The sequence below is a fragment of the Octopus bimaculoides genome, chromosome 1 (genome assembly GCF_046866305.1).
Source record: "Octopus bimaculoides isolate indiv1 chromosome 1, ASM4686630v1, whole genome shotgun sequence".
Lineage (NCBI taxonomy): Eukaryota > Metazoa > Mollusca > Cephalopoda > Octopoda > Octopodidae > Octopus > Octopus bimaculoides.
This window is the reverse complement of record NC_142928.1, coordinates 152,760,234-152,781,064: the sequence shown is the minus strand read 5'-3', so window position 1 is coordinate 152,781,064 and position 20,831 is coordinate 152,760,234. Positions and strand designations below refer to the sequence as shown.

The following is a 20,831-nucleotide window of genomic DNA, read 5'->3' as shown; positions in this document are numbered from 1 at the left end:
ATCGACTCTGACGGAACACTTATTTCATCAGATAACACTCTTCCGGCAAAATCTGATTTCAGCATTCCTAAGCCGTCTTTATTTCATTTCTATTTTGCAAATTGCCATATTTTCTATACATTAGTTATAAGACTAAGACAGTGTAACTAAGACAGTTCTAAGACTAAGACAGCTCAATTACTGAAACCAGTATACATGAATGTTAAGATTGCTAGTTTTATTTTAGTTGAAACAGGTTATTACGTTTATATTTGTATTAGAAACGTGGAAATATGTTTTAGCCAATTATGCCGATTTTCAAATTCATCCAATTCAAGGCACGCTGAATTAGGTTAAATATGATCGTCCGTTAGATTTTGAAATGTTAGGTACGAATGTTCGCATGTCCGTTTCTATTTATAAGTATTGTTTTCAAACGAGGATGGCGATGCGCATTGCATTTTGCCACGCTTCAAAATATTTTGTAGTTTTCCGACTACCCTAAAAACTTGGCGCATACCAGGGAATCATATGCAAGTGCTCGGTGGGCTGCGGCTCAGTGTGTGAAAATATCTACGCTGAGTGACCATTCAACTTACGAAAGATGGCGATCAACTGTTTCTCGAATAATAGAATACAGTCAAGAATGCACTGACAACACAAATAAGGCAGAATGCCATAACTTATCAGTGCTAAACAGGGACTAAACAATAGCAGCAACTACTACTACTACTATTGCAACAAGACAATATAATGGTCAAACATACATCGAATTATAAGCTAGTTCCAACAAACCGATTATTAATCAATATATATATATATTTTTTTTTCTTTTTGCGTTTGTTTTCAGCTCCAAAGCCGGATGAAGGTTGCCATTTCTATATTTGATTGTGCAAAGATTAAGATCTTTGTATGGCAGAATGGAGAAGCAAAAACTTTTGATTTGGGGGCAAAGAATAATCCCTCCAATAGTGATAGCGTCGAAAACTGTGTAGGTTTGATGCCATACAATTACAGATGGAATGATATTCCTTGTAAAACAATAGAGACTGGGAGACATATATGTGAGATAGTTGTACGATAAATGTGAGTGAAATAACCGTAATTACAAACACACCGTTGGTTAAGATCAGTCAAAATGTCACCATTGGTTTTACGTCTATTACTGCTCTTAGCAATAGTGACATCACACTAGAGCTAATGGCTGGAAGCACATAACCTTCTTACTAATGGAGATGTTTTACTCAATCTGGATTGTGAAAATTACACATTAAATGAAATGCTGGGTAGGAAAGAAACCTTCTGAGTGAGATAGTGTTATCTCCCATTTATTGATTTCATTTGTATCCAGAAAGGGTCAGTTTACGTAAGAATTCCGTCTACTAGTCAGCAGACGGGGAATTTCCATGTCTTCAACGTAAATATTCTCACATGAGGGCACTGGCTAAACATCTCACTTCTGGAATTGAAGAAAATTCTCTTAACCCTAAATTTCCAAATGTAAGCTATTCAGCTGGAGTTCACATCAGAGAAAATTCGTGCTGGAGACCTGGAATTCTCCGCTTACTAACTCGTGAACGGAAATAATGCATAAAAGGACATTGTACGGACACAAATGGAACCAGTCAAAGGGAGATAAATCCATCTCATCCAAAACGGAATTTTACTTCGAAGAATTTCGTTTCAGAGCCTTATTTCTCTTCTTTCTTTTTTTCACTAGCCTGGCTGACTAAGTGTGTTTTACCGCCATTTGTAAAGAGATTCTGTGCCTCCAACGAGCAATTTTTATGAGTCATCTATATTGCTCCGAGAATCAATAGACGTGAAACCACTGATAATAATCGGACTGACCACAATGAACGACTACACTAAATATTATTGCCCAAAAAATATTTTAGTGTGCCATTTAGGTGACCGTTTATACACACACACATATATATTTCATCAGCCCTTTAATTCTCTACATCATTTGTATTCTGTGTAAGTCGGACCTTTTTATATGTATTACATATATGCATGTTTGTATTTACTGTACTTTGTATATTGATCTCGCTTGCTTATCTCTATTTACATATATATATATATATATATATATATATATATATATATATATATATATATATATATATATATATATATATATATATATATATATATGTATATATATGTATGTATATATTTATATATATATATATTTATATATATATATATTTATATATATATATATATTTATATATATATATATATACATATATATATATATGTATGTATGTATGTATGTATGTATGTATGCATGCATATATGTATGTATGTATATGATTTCAATGGGGTCTTTGAATGAACAAGAACCTTTTGAATGAACAGCACATGGAATTTATGTCTCCACACTATTGTAAATAATATATGATCTCCTACCGGAATCTTCATACCATGGACAAGAAGCATTTCTACCCATTCTACACAGCACATTCCTGGGATAAGTGAACTGCAACTGTAACATCCTACATATATTTTTAAATGGCCATTTGAGGTATTATGATGATAAAAAAAACAGTCTTCATACTCTACCGACTTGCCGAAGACTAACTTGCCAAATTCCAACATGGAGGCACACTGGGTCGACTAGACATCCGCATTTTATCCAAGCACTCCAAGAATCAATCACTCGGACAAATAAAGGAGTACGTCCACATAAATGAAACATACCCCGTTCTAAATAGAAAATACACGTAGAAGGTAGTGATATCCCAGTAGCCATAGAATATACATACATAGGTACATTTGTTAGTAGGCTGTTATGTAGATAATTACATACATATAGGTAGGTAAATGAATAAGTAGGTAAACAGATAGTTTTAAGGAGTACTCCGTCGGTTACGACGATGAGGGTCCCAGCTGATACGATCAACGGAACAGCTTGCTCGTGAAATTAATGTGCAAGTGGCTGAGCAATCCACAGACACGTGTACCCCTAACGTAGTTCTCAGGAAGATTCAGCGTGACACAAAGTGTGACAAGGCCGGCCCTTTGAAGTACAGGTACTACTCATTTTTGTCAGCTGAGTGGACTGGAGTAACGTGAAATAAAGTGTCTTGTTCAAGGACACAACGCGTCGCCGGGAATTGAACTCACGACCTTACGATCGTGAGCCGAATGCCCTAACCTCTTAGCCACGCGCTTTCACTTTGGTAAACAGATAGATACATAGATAAATGGATATTCATTTAAAATACAGAGATGCCTGTAATAGGACATCTAACCCGCTAGAAATAGCAGCAAGACTACATACCACAAAAAGTAGGGATAATTTCGAAAGGGGATGAAAAATAAAAACATTTACCAATCTATATTCTGTACCATGGTTTCAAGTCAATTTTAGTAAGATAAAAATTATATATCTCACAAAGGTCGGACTATCATCGGCAGAATGACCAGTCAACATTCGAGATACGAGTCAAATGGGGAGCATGGTTCGTATTCGAATATCTAATTTTCCAAATTTATTAAATTAAATAGATAAATGGATAGATAGGTATAGGGGTAATACGCACAGGCAAGCACGCACACACACATACATACACAAAAAGAGACGGAAACACGTGACAATAATCACACATACGCTCCACACACTTACATGCATACACACAAAGACATATATGAAGAAACATCCATACATAGCAGATGCACGTACATAGTCACACAAACCAATACACATGGACACATTAAAACATGCACACACAATGAGACAGGGGTACACACACAAACGCACACACACACACACACACACACACACACACACACATACATACAAACACACAAACACACACACAAAAACATGAATATGCAGAATACATACAGACGTACACACACGCATACATAAATATATGCATACGCGCGCGCGCACACACATACATACATACATACATACATACATACATACATGCACACTGACGCACACGCATGCGCACAAACAAACAAACGGACCGCAGCTCCGATAACGGACAGAATCAACGACAATTGAGAAGGTTGCAAGAAGCAACGAAAATTCTGAAAGAAAAAATATATATATATATAAGTCAACTGAGTGAAAATTGAACCCGGGAGTGTGTTAATTAATAAGGCGTAAAGACAAAATGACTCTCCCCAGACACAACAAAAAAAATGAAAAATAAGTTATAAATAAATGATTTTATAAAATAAATTCATAAAATAAAAGGTCCTTTAAGATTATCCATTCTTGCTCATTAAGTTCTTGTCTGTAAATTTTAATGTGTTCAATTGTCAACTGAAAATACAAATAATTATTTACTTTCAAGAACTTTATGAGCGAGTATGAATAACCCTAATGGAGTTTTTTTATTACAGGACTTTATTTACTTATATTTACATACTTTTTATTGACTTCAGTTTATTTATTTAACAATTGCAGCGTCGAAGGTGTTTATAAGCCATTTAAAACAACACATAAAAACCGTTAGATTCACTTCAACATTTAAATTTAATTTGTCAAAATATTTTCGTCGCTTTGAGACCGAGACCTGTTCACTGACAAAATTTTGGGATGCAGCACAGAATTTTGTCAGTGAACAGGTCGCGGTCTCAAAGCGACGAAAATATTTTGACAAATTAAATTTAAATGTTGAAATGAATCTAACGGTTTTTGTGTGTTGTTTTAAATGGCTTATAAACACCTTCCACGCTGCAATTGTTTTCGTTCCAGCACACGATCTCAGATCAGGTCACTTGCTATACAAGTACATCTCCGCAATTTATTTATTTATTTATTTATTTATTGTTGTGTTCATTCTATTTTCCAACATACCATACTACTGCCACCGATTACTATTAGTTGTTATTGTACATACATACATACATACATACATACATACATACATACATACATACATACGTTTTCTAATGTTTGTTTTATACTCGTCTTTAATGTTGTTTAGCCCCAGCACAACCCTGATCGTGTAGACATATGCTCAGTCATAACCATTCCGACTTTTCAGAGATAGTTACTCCTAGACCACGCTAAACTGTTTTGTTTTTATTCAATTTCATTCTTTTTTTTTTAAAATTTGAGTGAGGTTTGGCTGCTAGTTCTAACAAGTCAAATCACAAAGAAGCTCCTTCATTGGCTCTAGTTTAGGTACAGGGTGTCCACAAAGTCTGGCTACATGGAGTAAATAAAATCATAACATAAACCATTAAATATAAGAAATAATAATTTTTTAAAGTGTGTTAATCCCCCATGTACCCAGACTTTGTGGACACACTGTATAATGAATATATAAAACAAGTGTAGTGACAACGATCTTTGCACAATCCGGAAGTTAATCCTGTCGTAAATTTCATTAAAATACATAGTATTTCTAATAATTTGTTTTTAGAGTAACTGAAATATGAAGTAAATCATTTCACTTTTTTCTGTATCGCAGGTAAAACAGAAACTAACTATTAACCGATAAAGTGAGAGTTATGTACCTTGGTCATATGTGCAGTGTAGCACTGCTGATGGGATATGCCAAAGTTTTCTATTTATAAACCAATATCACCAGAAACTACTACCATTTCGTTAGTAGAAGATCGAAGGGACATAACTCTACTTTAAAATATAGTAATACTTTTTTACTTAGTTTCCAGGCCAACAATTTTGAGAGATAGGAAAGTCAATCGCATCGACGCCAGAGTTCAACTGGTATTACATTATTGACCCCGAAAGGATGAAAGACAAAGACGATCTCGAAGAAATATTTTAATATATAATAATAGATACTCACAAGTAAATGTTAATACAAACAAGCGAGAAACTAGTCACAAGACCTGCTTCAAGTAACAATCGAATTTCACTGATATTACTCTACCATCTTAAAAAAGACGAAATGCTTATTACTAGAATACCTTTCACAATGTGCTTGACAAGTGCTTAAACAACAATAACATTCTAATTATATTATTACATACAAATACCACAGTTATATCCAACATAGATAGAATTTCGTAGCTTACCTCAGCACGCGTGTATTCGGTCAAAGTAGCACATACGTGATTATCCCAAAGTAAATAGAAATTTTTCAATTATAATAATAAAGGATAAAATTGTTAAGAATTTAATCAGTGGCCAGCATATAAAAATAGACCTATTAAGGTGAAATCAAATATATAATTATAATTAAGGGCATAGAAAAATTCTAGCCTATATGCTGAAAATAGATGCTAAATCGTCCAACCATTTTTTAAATCATCACAAAGTTACACACGTGTTGAAATAGGGGAAGCAAGCTAACGGAAAATTCCTAACAATATAGATAGCTCTGGATTGATCAATTAATGGATTTGCCTAATGGCTTTTCCTTGTCAGCCGAGCATACTTAGAGGAAATAAATGAGATATGTATACATACTCACAGGAAAGCAAACGTACAGCCATAACTACATACTGCTACATATGTGCGTGTGTGTGGGTGGGTGTGTGAGAGAGAGAGAGAGAGAGACAACTGATGAAAGGAAATATTCTTTATGTTGCATGTCTCGTCTCTCTGTTATTTTTCGTTGTTCCAAAAAGTTCGTTTTCTGTCTTCGTTTCTCATTGTGTTTAACGTTGTTTGTGATGTCCTGTGCCCATATATGCATGTATGTATACATATAGATGTAGGTATGTACATATATGCATGGATATATGCATATATTTATATATTATTTATATTATATTATATATATATATATATGTGTGTGTGTGTGTGTGTGTGTGTGTGTGTGTGTGTGTGTGTGTGTGTGTGTGTCTTGCAAACAACTTGCACATGCAAGTGCTACCAGTCAAGAACTCCGCATACCAGAAGCCAGCAAGTGTATGGGGTCACCAGGAGAGAATGCGCGCCGTTTCAGGGCCTACCTCTCGACGACATCAATGCGCACCGGCCCCCCTCACTGATATGAGGCCCCGCTTGCTAGATCAACTGATTATTAAAACAAAGCTCAATATTTCTCTAGCCATCGTTCATCGTCTCTTTTTAACCAAATCCAGTGGCTAGCCTTCTCCACTGTAGTTTGGATATCGGTAATGGTGGTATTTACCTTACGATGAGTTAGGCCTAACGATAACATCAGTCGTTTCACACTGTTTCCTACAAATCCTCTACATCCGACTTCGATTGGAAAATGCTCCGCTTTCCAGCCTGCGTCTTCACATTTCTCGAGGAGGTTTTCATAACGGTCCATCTTTCGAGCCCGCGCGGCGTTCATATTATCTTCATGAAGAACCGTTAACTCAACTAGATTTACAACTTTTCTTCTTTCACACTACATTAAAATGTCAGGTTTTTCCATAACTGGGATGGGAAAGAATGCCTGGCACCCAGGCAAATCTGCAGTCACTTCCCAATAGTCATTCCACTTTTCATTTCTCACAGGAAGTTTCTTGGTCTTTTTCGTGAAACGGATCCGCTGACCTGAGCGCACGAAGGTAATAAAATCTTTAGATGGTTCTTTCAATGGTTTTTTCTCAGTGTTGTTGAGATGAATTTGGTTCTTCATAGCATTGAAGATAACCTTCAGGACCAAGTTGTGTCTCCATGTATATCTAGGTGGAATCATTCTTCTTGCTCATCACTTATTACACTATGATTTTCAGGGAAGTAGTCCAGTTGACTGTGTGTGTGTGTGTGTGTGTGTGTGTGTGTGTGTGTGTGTGTGTGTGTGTGTGTGTGTGTGTGTGTGTGTGTGTGTGTGTGTGTTTGTGTACCAGATGATAAGAAGATATGAAAAATTCTTTTATCACATCTTTAATGATTCATTACGATTGTTTCTGTACCAACTTTATTTGCAACGCCAGTTTACGCAAAAATTTACTTAATGTTTGCAGTTTTAGACATTGGGTCGAGTACTTTTCTGGAAATACCCTTACTTTACATCTTGCCTGACCTTAGACTTTTGCTCCATGCAGAATATACATTTCATATATTTGAACTCATCTGATTGAACGCTGAAAGGAACTTTCCAAAAAGATAAGGAAAATTTACATTGACGCGTCCAAGACATACTACTCCCAAGTAAAGCTTATATAAATGTGTGTGTGTGTATGTATGCGTGCGTGCGTGAGTGTGTATGTATGCGTGCGTGAGTGTATACATATCTGAAAAATTTATGAAAGATAGTTTTAGGGGAGAAAGGTCTTGTTGGTGTAAATGAGATTTTCGTTTTGTATTCTTTATGACTTGTTTACTTGCTTTAATTAAGTTTTAAAAAATGTAAATCATTAGAAGTGTTGTTAGATCAGTGCAAATAATATTATATGTCTGTGTCCCAGCTCGTTTGTGTGTGTGATTACTGTGCTTTTAACCGTGCCTTTTATTGAACAACTATTTCACAAATTTGTATCCCAGACTTCAGTTGATCGCAAAAAATATCATTCCATCCATAATCTTCCATTGGATCCAAATCTGCACACTTCTGTGAGTTACGATAGTTGTCAGGGCAACCTGGCGACCAGGAAGAAAATGTAAGAGCTTCTCCATTCTGCCATACAAATGCGTTCTTACTATCGTCTTTACATAATCCAAAATGGAACCATTCATTTCGCAATGTACCTGAAAAGAAACAGAAATCATAGAAATAATCATTCAGCTTGCAGAAACTTGTATGTTTCACAACAATAATCTCTTCTTGTTGTCCTTATCATCATCATCATCATCATCATCATCATCATCATCATCATCATCATCATCATTATAATTTCGGTTTGGCTCAGGTTCGGTCTTATTCCTAGTAGGGTTTCTATGGTTAGCGGGACACTACCGGTAACCTTAGGTATCCACAGGTTTTCAACAGTCTTTCAAGTGCTTAGAAGCCTTCTAATAATCCTTGCTGTCCCTAAGAAACAAACTTTCTGTAGGAGCTCTACAGGGTTATTTCAGTCTCTTTCAGCCATTTGTCTTTATTTTGGCTTACTGTTCCCAACGTACCAATTATTATAGACAAGACCTTTACTGTTATTTTGTTCCACATACGTATTCAGTGGCTCTCCAATATTGGTCATGCAGAGGTTTCTCTTCGGTCTGTCTGGAGTGCTTTCCTTGTAATCTCATTCCTGTCTTTTTCCCTTATTACACGCTTCATGGCTTGTTCTTTATTAACTGTCTTTAGTAGTTTTTCTGTGCTGCTCTGTAAATACTCTACTAGACTTCCTCTTTCCATCTGCACACTTTCTTTGCTGCTATAAAGCCTCTTCCACCTTGATCTCTCCTCAAGCACAGCTGGTTGATATCAGCTTTCGGATGGTGGGCTCCATACATCACCAACAACTCAGAAGGAGTCAACGAAAATGAGAATTCCAAAATCTTGTGAGATGTAATTATCCAGTACGATCACCTGACCAGATATCGGAAACCGGACACTGTCGTGGTGAATAAAAAAGAAAGAACATGTATGATAATCGACATAGCATGCCCCGGTGACAACAGGGTCAATGTGAAAGAAGAAGAAGAAATAAACTATGACGATTTAAAGTGGGAAATACAAAGGTTGTGGTCAATGAAGAGTGTAGACGTGATACCAATAGTAATTGGTGCACTTGGAAGTATCAGCACTCAACTACCAGCATGGCTGAAAAAGATTGGTGCAAGTGTGAAGGTAGAACACCTACGAAAATCAGCATTGCTTGGAACTGCAAGAATTCTTCGCAGCGTTCTTGAAGCATGACCAGTAAACAAGTGTCACCTTAGCCTGTTGGCTGTGGACAGCTGACACTTTCCATCATACCCAACAAAATAAGCTCTGAATTTTTATATAATAACTAGCAGTATAATTCGACGTTGTCCGGGTGTGACTTATTACGCCATCTACGATAAGTCTTGCTAGGTGAAAATCAACTAAAAAAGAAAGCCTTACAACGAAAAAACACTTATGATGTAAATATGTTCATAATTCAAAAGACGATGAAATTAATAGGGAAAGTCTGAAGGCTGTTTTGCATAACATTATTAAGTGTACGTAAATTTCATCTGTCTAATTGGCTATACAAATGCTTGTGCAAAACAAATTTTTGCGCTGCCTTGATTATACATAGCAGGGTAATCCCTTTTCGCAGGAGGTAGGACGGCAATTTCTGATGAAGTAATTGCTGGCGATCTGTTGCTACAGAGTTCTGCCAGAATTCTCTCAGATTGGGCAGTAGATGCTGATGCACCGTTTTGCATTATGTTCAAAGTAGCTTCTGGAATGTGGTGAATTGCTGCAGCCTGTTGCTGTCTTTTGAAACCGGTTGCTTTCTTTCTCCAGCAAGCTCTTTTCTTTGTAATGAAGTTCACTGATTTGCAATGTGTTGTCCATAAGCTCCGTAGTTTGTATATTTACAAAACATTGAAGAACATGAGTTATATTGTAGTGAATGCTTGTGTGTACGTGCGCGTGTATGCGTTTGAGAGAGCGAGAGAAAATAGGGAGAGAGGAAAAAAGAGAGAGGGGAGAAAGGAATAGAGAACGGGAGCAATGAAGAGAGAGAAAGAGAGGAAGGGAGAACGGAAGACAGTTATAAAATAGCAATGCGTGCGCGTGTTTATATAAGAAACACACAGAAACTAAATCTTATATCTATAATGTTGATGTGTGTATGTGTTTCTGTGTATGTTGTTGTCACAGATCACATATGTGTGGTTGTGTGTGTTTTTACGTTTCTATGTTATGAAAAATATGTTATAGGTAGAGGGGTAGAAGAAAGCTATTAAATGGGAGAGAGGAAGAAGAACGAAGGAAGAGTGAAAAGGTAGAAGGAAAGAATAGTCTTAAAGCAAGTTAATCTATTACTTTGTATGTATCACTTTCTCTCTCTCTCTTTCTCTCTCTCTCTCTCTCTCTCTCCCTCTCCCTCTTTTACTGTTACCCTCTATATTATATGTTGAGCGCGTGATCGATGTGTAAGAACGCTGATACAGGTAGTTTGGAAGAAATATAAAATTTGCTAGAAACAACAGCCAAATCTCCCTTAAATCACACAAAGTAAACGGAATTTTAAAAATCTAATTACTTCACTGGAAAGTTCACATCGAGAAAATTGCATTGATGTAAAAAAATTTTACGAAAAAGTGGAAAATGTTGATTTCTATAAACTTTTAAAAAGGCTTCACACAGCATTATATATTAAGATGGGCAACACATACACACACACTAAATAAAAGAAAATGACAGATATTTGTATGTATGTGTGTATTAATGTTTATTGTGTCTCTCCATATATATGGTAGTAAGTAAATGCGTTTTAAGAAAGATACTCCAAAAATTCAGTTTGTAGGGAATAAATGTTTGACTGTCGATCGTATTTGGAAGAGAGTGACAGGTATTTGTATGTATGTGTTTATTTGTATGTATGTGTGTATTTGTACGTATGTATGTATGAGTGTGCATTCAAAAACATCTATATTTACACTTTAAAGTTGGTTTTCACACTCAACCCTGTTCTGCAGAATCAGTGTCGCGACGGGAGGTTTGTGCCCATCTCAACGTTCTGAGTTTAAATTCCGCCGAAGTCGACTTTGCCTTTCATCCTTTCGGTGTGTAAAAAATAAGTACCAGTTGAACACAGGGGTCGATATGATCGACTATTGTCCACCTACCCCAATCCGCCCTTGTGGGAAAAATTGAAAATAATAATAATAATAATAATAATAATAATAATAATAATAATAATAATAATAATAATAATAATAATAATAAATGCCTTCTAATTGATGTTTCAATACCAGCAGATGACAACGTTTCTCTAAAAGAAATGGAAAAACTTTCAAAATACAAAGACCTGGAAATAGAGATAACTCGAATGTGGAATCTAAAAACAGAAACAATTCCTATCATAGTAGGTGCCTTAGGTATAATAAAAAAATATACAGACAAATACATAACAAAAACACCAGGACTTACAAATATATATAACATACAGAAAATTGCACTACTGGGTACTGCACACATTCTACGCAAAACACTTTCAATACAGTAAACATAAGAGCACCACAGCAAACCACAGCACATACCCAAGGCGCACAGAGCTGCGCTCGGTAGTGAAGTGAAAGCACGTTATAAAAATAAAACTACTGAATAATAATAATAATAATAATGACATCTGCTGATCAAACTCCCAATCCACAAGTAAGTCTTAAGTGTATATATATATATGGGCAACACACACTCACACTAAATTAAAAAATGTTAGTAAGTAAATGTGTTTTAAAAAAGATTGTTAAATTTTCAGATTAACACCCACACGATTTTCACTACAGTGTTAGGGTTAGGGTTTTAGGGTCAGGGTTAGAGTTTTAGGGTCAGGGTTAGGGTTAGGGTTAGGTAGGTAATCGTGCGGGTGTTAATCTCAAGATTTACGAAAAGATTTTCCAAAAAACTCACAGTTTGTAGGGAATAAATGTTTGTCGATCGCATTTGAGAAAGATGTGTGGTTATTTATTTATTTTGTTTTGTTTTGTTTTTGTTTTTTTATCATGGTGAAGGACGGAATTCGAAATATGAAAATGAAACCATTAAAGTGAAAGTATCTGTCATTACAGTATGGAAATGTGATTGTTTCAGTTTTGATACTGAAAGAGTTTTCTTTTACTGTCAGTGTTTTTCGTTCCTTTCTTTTTGTATTTGTTGTTGGATCGTTCGTAAAGGTTCATAAGAGAGGGGAGGGGAGGGAGGGGGAGGGAGGGGAGGGGAGAGAGAAGGGGAGGGGGGAGAGAAGGGGAGAGGGAGAGAGAAAGGGAGAGGTAGAGAGAAGGGGAGAGGTAGAGAGAAGGGAAGAGGTAGAGAGAAGGGGAGAGGTAGAGAGAAGGGGAGAGGTAGAGAGAAGGGGAGAGGTAGAGAGAAGGGAAGAGGTAGAGAGAAGGAGAGAGGTAGAGAGAAGGGGAGAGGTAGAGAGAAGGGGAGAGGTAGAGAGAAGGGGAGAGGTAGAGAGAGGGGGAGAGGTAGAGAGAAGGGGAGAGGTAGAGAGAAGGGGAGAGGTAGAGAGAAGGGGAGAGGTAGAGAGAAGGGGAGAGGTAGAGAGAAGGGGAGAGGGTATAAATAGTAAAATATCACTCACTTGATAATAATATTGATTTTAGATAGTTCATTATTTCCTGATTTTTAATGTGGATCAGTTGTCCCCGATCCTTATTGCAATTGTCTGCAGCTTCATTCCATGATGCTTTCGTCGAACCTATTTGATAACACAATCTCAATTCTGGTTGGTAAGTGTAGCCGGCTGAAGTAGGACATTCAGCTATAGGAGGACAAAAAAATATCTTTCATGTGTTAGATCATTTGGAAAAGTAATAATGTATGTTAATTTCAGGTTGCTTTTATCTTTTAACTACGCTGGAGGCGTACAGAAAAAAAAAGATAAAGTTGTGGTGAGGGGGTAATAAATAGAGCCATTGAGAACAGGTCACAAGAAAGAGAGAGAGAAAAAGAAACAGAAAGGGAGTGAAATGAAATAAGATAACTAAAGTGACGGCAGGGCATTTGAACGGATGAACTGGACATATGTACGCACACAGGCACATACACATATGCACACACACACATACATACATACATTCATTCATTCATTCATTCAAACATACATACATACATACATTCATTCATTCATACATACATGCATACATACATACATTTCTTTGTAGATAGCCTCAAAATTTATGCTAAAATGTTAATGCCAAATGAGCAACTGGAATTAATAAAACCATTTTTAGCTGACATAAGAATGGAATTTGGCCAGAAGAAATGTTCATATTTAATTGTTGAACGGGTAAAATCAGTCCCTCAGTTCCAAAACCTGTGCATCAATGGTCACACTATATGTCCTGTCCCACACAAAGTGTGCTACAAGTACCTTGGCATTGAAGAATTTATATCATACCAAGTTACTGTGAATAAAGATAGAGTGACCCAAGAATATTACATCAGACTAAGAAAAAAGTATAGCAGTCTGAACCCATCTCTTACAACATGACAATATCCCACAATGCATTTGCAGTACCAGTGCTGATTCCAACATTCGGAATACTTGGCTGGTTTGTAAAAGAAATCTACTCCATAGACATTGAAACCCACAAGATTCTAACGTCAACTGGAAACCTATACAAAATAGCGATATCGACAAGCTCTACCTCAGAAAAGATAAAGGAGGTAGGGACTTGTGATCAGTGTAGACATCTTTTGAATGTCGCACAGTCTCTCTTGGGAAGTACTTGCTAAACAACAGCAGCAAAGATAAATACATTAATTTATGCTGAAAAGTGAAAAAAACAATATCCAACGTGTTGGAAGTGAGCTCTTCAGGAAGTACTCTCTTCCTGATGACTGCCCGTACAACCCAAAATCAGTTGGACTAGCGTACCTCAAAGAAGACCTGGAGGTCAAGCGTTCAGCATACCAAAAAAAAAAGGCATGAGTATGTTTCTCGTAGACTTAAAGAAGATAGTAACATTGACATGTAGCGAAGCATCTCTTGGACTCGTGACGCTACTTTTCGAAGGCTATGCATTTGCAATCCAAGAACAGGAGATTGCTACTAAATACCTGATCAACAAAAGAGTCAGTTAAGCCCTTGGAGTTCCAAGGTACAACTGTACATGTAGATTATGTCATATTTCTGTGGAAGACATGACACATGTGATTAGCAGATACCTAAAAAATGTTATCAAGGTACTACCTCCGTAAGTGACATGCCGTTGTCGCCAAAACAATATACAATACCATTCGACTGTCCTGAAATAAATATAGAGAACCTCCTTATTATTGAATATGTACACAAATACTAGCACAAGAGATACTGATGGAACGTTCCCATCAAAACATCTGTTAAGTGTAAGCATAACAGGCCGGATATTGTTGTTTGGGTCAGACAGAAAAAAAGTATATGTACCGTTATAGAAGGAAGCTGTCCTGTTGATGTTAATATCTCTTTGAAAATCAAACAGAATGAAGATTACTATGGACAACTGCTTCGAATCCTCCAGGTTTTATACCCAGATTACAAATTTACATTCAATAATAATTGGAGCACTTGGTTTTGTTAGTAAATGCCTGTCAGTCTGGATAAGCTTGGATTTTCAGAAAAAGAAATCAACCAGCTCATTTGCACATTACTCATGCAATCTGTAAGCGGAAGCGTAAAACTATGCAACACTTTTCTTAGGTTTAAAATGTGTGGCATTGCTTTCATAATCTACATTTCAAAGATGGTGGCTTTGTATCTTTGTTAGAAATCAGCTCCTTCTTCAGAGGAAGAATTTAAATTATTGAATACAGAATGCGCGCGCGCACGCACACACGCGCACACGCGCACGCACACATACACACACACACACGCACGCACGCACGCACGCACACACACACACACACACACATACGTACTCAGCCACACATCTACAATATACATTCATTCGGTTTCCGTTTAGCAATTTCACTCACCAGTAGTTGGTTGACACGTGACTACAGAAAAGACACTTTCCCAAGGTGCGCGCAGGGTAATTGAAACTCGAGGCCACCTGGTTATCAAGAAAACTGCTTATCCACTCATCCATGCTTGAGATTCGCAGAACTATGCTAATACAAAAGTATTGGTTTCGAAAACGCAGAGATAGAGGATGACTTAAAAAATAAGCATTCGACATTAAAGTATGATGGACTCACTTAACAACTCTACATTTTGGTAGTAAGCTGTAAGTTTAATGTAGTAAAACAGAATGTGCAAGACGAAATATAAACAATAACAAGTAAACTATTGACAAAATAGAAATAATACATTTCTAAGTCTCTCGGAGAGATTTATGCAGTAGTGATACGATAAAGTAGTTGTATGCTGTCAACTTAATGTGACAGTCCCATGAAAGGAATAATACTACTGCTATTTAGCCCCAAGAAGCAGCACCGCTTCCTGTCAGCCTTGACACATTTCCTGTGTTCTTATATTTACATGAGGGAGGTAAGCACCTCCACCCAGCTAAGCCTGCATCCAGAGACTAGTTTCTGAGTTATTGCTCGTGTTCAGTCTGGAGTAGCATGGCTTGCTAGTTGGAGATGCCTATCTAGCTCTTGTAAACATATAATTATTCTAGTGAAATACCATATCACTACTGCATAAATCTCTTTGAGAGATTTAGAAATGTATTATTTCTATTTTTGAAATTAGTGAATGCATTTCACTAAAATAAGTATATGTTTACAAGAGCTAGATAGGCATCTCCAACTAGCAAGCCATGCTACTCCTGACTGAAGACGAGCAATGACTTAGAAACTAGTCTCTGGATGCAGGCTTAGCTGGATGAGGGTGCTTATCTCTCCCTTGTAAACATAAGGACACAGGAAATGTGTCAAGGCTGACAGGAAGCGGTGCTGCTTCCTGGGGCTAAATAGCAGTAGTATTATTCCCTTCATGGGACTGTCACATTAAGTTGACAGCATACAACTACTTTATTGACAAAATGTGTAAGACAAAATATAGACAATAGCAGGTAAACTGTTAACAAGTTGTGCGATGAATAAAAGACAAAGACAAGTGAAATTATTGGAAATATTTAGATTTCATCGCATAAAATCTAACATAGCATTTACATCGATGTGCCGTATTCGACTTTTCTAGCCTAGTGCATAAGCTAAAGACAGTTATTTATAAGTTTATTGACAATTTATAAATAAGCTGATGCGTATAAGTCATATGAATGTTGTTTCTATAATGATTATGTGAGTATTTGGTTCTTTTGTTTGAAAGTGTTTAGTTAACATGTATTTTGCGTAAACGAACGGGGTTGCGGGTAGAGGACTTTCGGAAAATTCAAACAATCCGATTTTTTTACTCATAACTTTCAGAAAAATGGGTATTTTTTAATGAAATCTTACAGAAGCACCTTTCAAACAGTATAGATTACGATTATAAAGAAATTTCTGGAGAAAATGTTTTCTAAGGGGGTAGGGAGAGAGGCAGCCTAGTTATACCTTCCTCTCTCGAATCGTTGCCAGCCAAGACGAAGGTATGTACATGTATGTTTGCGCAAATTTTTGTTTTCATATTCGTTTTGTACACGCTTTGGGGTGGGGATGGGGTGTTGCATTTTGATGACCAGGCGCTAAACTAGATACTGAAAGTTATGAGAGAAAAAAAACGGATCGTGTGAATTTTCCGACAGTACTCTCTCCACCCCTTTGGAAAATATTTGCCTCACAAATTTTTTTATAATCGTAATCTATGCTGTTTGTAATGTATTTCTGTAAAATCTCCCTAAAAGATATCCATTTTCCTGAAAGTTATAAGGGGGAAAAAACGGATCATGTGAATTTTCCAAAATCTTCTTACCATCCCTTCGGAAAACAGTTTCCCCAGAAATTTCTTTATAATCGTAATTTGTGCCATTTGGACAGTATTTCTATAAAATTTCGTTACTATATATCCATTTTCCTGAAAGTTATGAGAGAAAAATCGGATCTTGGGGATTTTCCGAAAGTCCTCTCCCTACCCCTCCCGTTCGTTTGTGCAAATTTTTGTTTTCATATTCGTTTTCTACATTTTTTTTACACCTAGTAGGCTGGTTTTTGTTTGTTTTTTTTTTTGTGACCGGGGCTTAAACTGTACATTGACCGAATTTTCTAGATAACACTGAAAGAGACGAAAGAATTACGACGAAAAAGTCTTTGATCATAACTCGATCAAGGTAGAATTTCGCATGAACAACAACAATAAGTGCACCAACAACAATAACAATAGCATAAAAATTTAAAAGACACGTAAATTATTCTGAAGCAAATATATGGGGAGAGAAATGTGAGAAACATTGTTAAGGATATTACTGGCACTGCTACAATCGTTGGAGCACAAAGAATAAGTAGAAATTAAAGAGTAAAAGAAAAGGAAAGAAATACGTAACCGTTCCTCAAATCAACAATTATAAAAATGCTCACTTATACACCGACCCATCACAGCACCGATTACAGATGGCATCAGCCATTGTTTTACAAGGTACTCTGTCAATATGAAATTAGATAATAAGGTGGTGAACTTGAAGAATCGTTAGCACGTCGGACAAAATGTTTATTGATATTTCGTTCTTTACGTTCTAAGTTCAAAATCCATCTAGGACGACTTTGTCTTTCATCCTTTCAGGGTCGATAAAATAAGTACCACTTGAGCACTGGTGGTCGATGTAATCGACTTACCGCCTCCTAAATATTGTTGGCCTTGTGCCAAAATTTTAAATCAATATCAAATTAAATATTAACGTAGAACTAGAACACTATTCTTATTTCTTTATTGCCCACAAGGGACTAAACATAGAGGGGACAAACAAGGAAAGACAAAGGGATTAAGTCGATTACATCGACCCCAGTGCGCAACTGGTACTTAATTTATCGACCCCGAAAGGATGAAAGGCAAAGTCGACCTCGGCGGAATTTGAACTCACAACGCAACGGCAGACGAAATACCACTAAGCATTTCGCCCGGTATGCTAACGATTCTGCCAGCTCAACGCCTTAAAATTATTTATTGGAGAACACAGCGCCCTGCACTGTAATCGAAACCTTATCTTACGATCGTGAGTGTAACGATCTAACCACTAAGTCACGCACCGAGACTCTAGAACTAGAACACTATTCTATAAGTGCCAGGCATAGCTGTGTGTATGCGTGTAAGTATAGCAGCAAAACGTCACAATCAGCAGTTCTCAAGTTTATTTTCTTTTGGAACCTTCATACGACATTTCCAAACAGCGAATGAGTCATACCTATGTTTAACGGACAACTCTTGTTGCCAATCTACAATTAATAAGATATTAAATAAAGCAAGAATTATCTTAAAGAGGAAATTTGGTCATGTAACAATTATGCAATAATATGCTATTTCGAAAATTGTGAAAAGCATCTTTTATAAGTTATACTTTTATTAAATTTCGTTTACAGACACTTTATTTCGTAAAACACTAGAATTTTTTTTTTTTTCATTAGTCATAATCTGAGACCCTGAGTTAATCCACTGAACAATGAAAACGGCCATCTGCATCCAGTGAGTTTTGTGATATTTGATGGTACTTTTAATATTTTGACATATATTACTGAAGGTCCAATTTATCTATACCAGTGTTCTTATAGATTAACAGAAGTAGATATTAATCTATTTGGGACACTGTATGAAACTATTGTAACAAACATTCTTTTAATATTCCTCTAAATTACTTTACAATTATACCTTACACATACAAAGCTCATACCTACATGATATACACAAAGATATAAGCGCGCATACATACACACGCACACAGACAAACCCATATACACGCGCGCGCACATGCACCATACGAGCCAAAACGGGGAGTCGAAATGATTGCAGAGTGTTAACACTCTGCAACTAGCATTAATTGCCTTCAAATAAACATCCAACCATCTTAGAAAGACAAGATGGAATAAGGTATACCTGGATACATTGCAGTTTAAACAAAGAAGGGATGATTGCAGTTAGAACAGTTTTAAGAATGATTGTATTCTATAACATGTGCAACAGGATATAAGTAAGTTGCACCACTGCTAGTAATAGTAATCACATTTCTTTCAGAACTCAGATATCGTCTGAAATAAGGAAAGAATACATCAGATAACGGAAGCCAATGTATAATTAAAAATACAACAAAGTCACAACTGGAGCGTATATAGTCGTAAATGTGTTAGATCATAGATCAGCAAGAGCTAAAACAAAATAAAAAATAAAATAAATTGAACACGCACGAAACGTAGGCTAAAAAGGAAATTTAGAAAACTACTCACGTGCTTGTAGCATGGTGTAAATACTGTTTGCAGGAATGTTGATGGATGATGAGGCATCAGGTAATAGCATGATTTTACGTAGGATACATAGTTCATCGGAAACGCTGTAAATAATCATACCACATTTGGAATATGTTATACAGTGAGAAAAACATTCAATTTCCGATGAGATGTTTGACATCTGAATTATTTTGTCGTCTTCTGGAATGGAAGTTAGAGGAAGTGGAACACGAATCCCATAATATTCTCTGAAAGTTACATTACTGCCCAAGCATATTTGGAATAACAGTATTGGGAAAGTAATTACGTGAAGATTCGCTTTTCGAATGACGTGCCAAACTGAGAAGCAATCCATATTTCTTTATTATATTGTATTAGATAGCAAGTCAAACATTCACGAGTGAGGAAATTACCTCTTTGCATACATAAATGTTTTCTTGTTAGCTTATTTCTACAGTTTATTCTTTTTAATTTTTTTTTTCTTTTCTATCAAAAAGAAAATTTTTCCGACCACGTATCAAATAACAGCACTCTAACAAGGTTTTCTTCTCAATGATGTACAACAGTTTTAATTGCAGATATTTATATGAATATACATGCGTGTGTGTGTGTGTGTGTATGTGTGTGTGTGTGTTTGAGTCTGTAAATGCACACGCGCGGGGACAGACATGCACAGAAACACACAACAAGTTTCTACCTGCAGTGCTAAGGATAGGTCCAATAAGTTGATTGCTCTTTCGTTCTCTCAACACAAATACACAAACAAAAATCATACTATTCATATTTCATTCTCATATACACGCACGTAAATTATATATGTGTGTGTATGTGTGTGTATGTATATATATATATATATATATATATATATATATATATATATATATATATATATATATATATACATATATATATACATATATATATATATATATGTATATATACATACATAGATATATGTATATATATATATATATATATATATATATAGTGTTTATAAATATTTATAAATACATACATATATGCATATACATACACACTAACTCACGCATTCATGGGGGTGTGTGTACATGCATA

The 20,831-nt window shown here is 36.1% G+C and overlaps 1 protein-coding gene across 1 annotated transcript; it reads right to left on the bottom strand.

Annotated features, from left to right (window-relative positions):
* Positions 1-5,724: 5,724 nt before the first annotated feature.
* On the bottom strand, positions 5,725-20,323 carry LOC106881738 (uncharacterized). Its single transcript, XM_014932229.3, has 3 exons — positions 19,758-20,323; positions 13,045-13,224; positions 5,725-8,566 (listed from the first exon to the last, which is right to left on the bottom strand). Exons 1-3 carry the CDS (start codon positions 20,110-20,112, stop codon positions 8,328-8,330), a joined length of 774 nt encoding a protein of 257 aa, XP_014787715.1. The 5' UTR covers positions 20,113-20,323; the 3' UTR covers positions 5,725-8,327.
* Between the last annotated feature and the right edge of the window lie 508 nt (positions 20,324-20,831).

Coding starts and splice junctions, on each gene's coding strand:
- LOC106881738 (XM_014932229.3), bottom strand. CDS start 20,112: ATGGATTGCTTCTCAGTTTGGCACGTCATTCGAAAAGCGAATCTTCAC. Junction 13,225..19,757: donor TTACACCATGCTACAAGCAC/GTGAGTAGTTTT, acceptor GTCCTCCTATAG/CTGAATGTCCTACTTCAGCC. Junction 8,567..13,044: donor AAAATCAATATTATTATCAA/GTGAGTGATATT, acceptor GTTTCTTTTCAG/GTACATTGCGAAATGAATGG.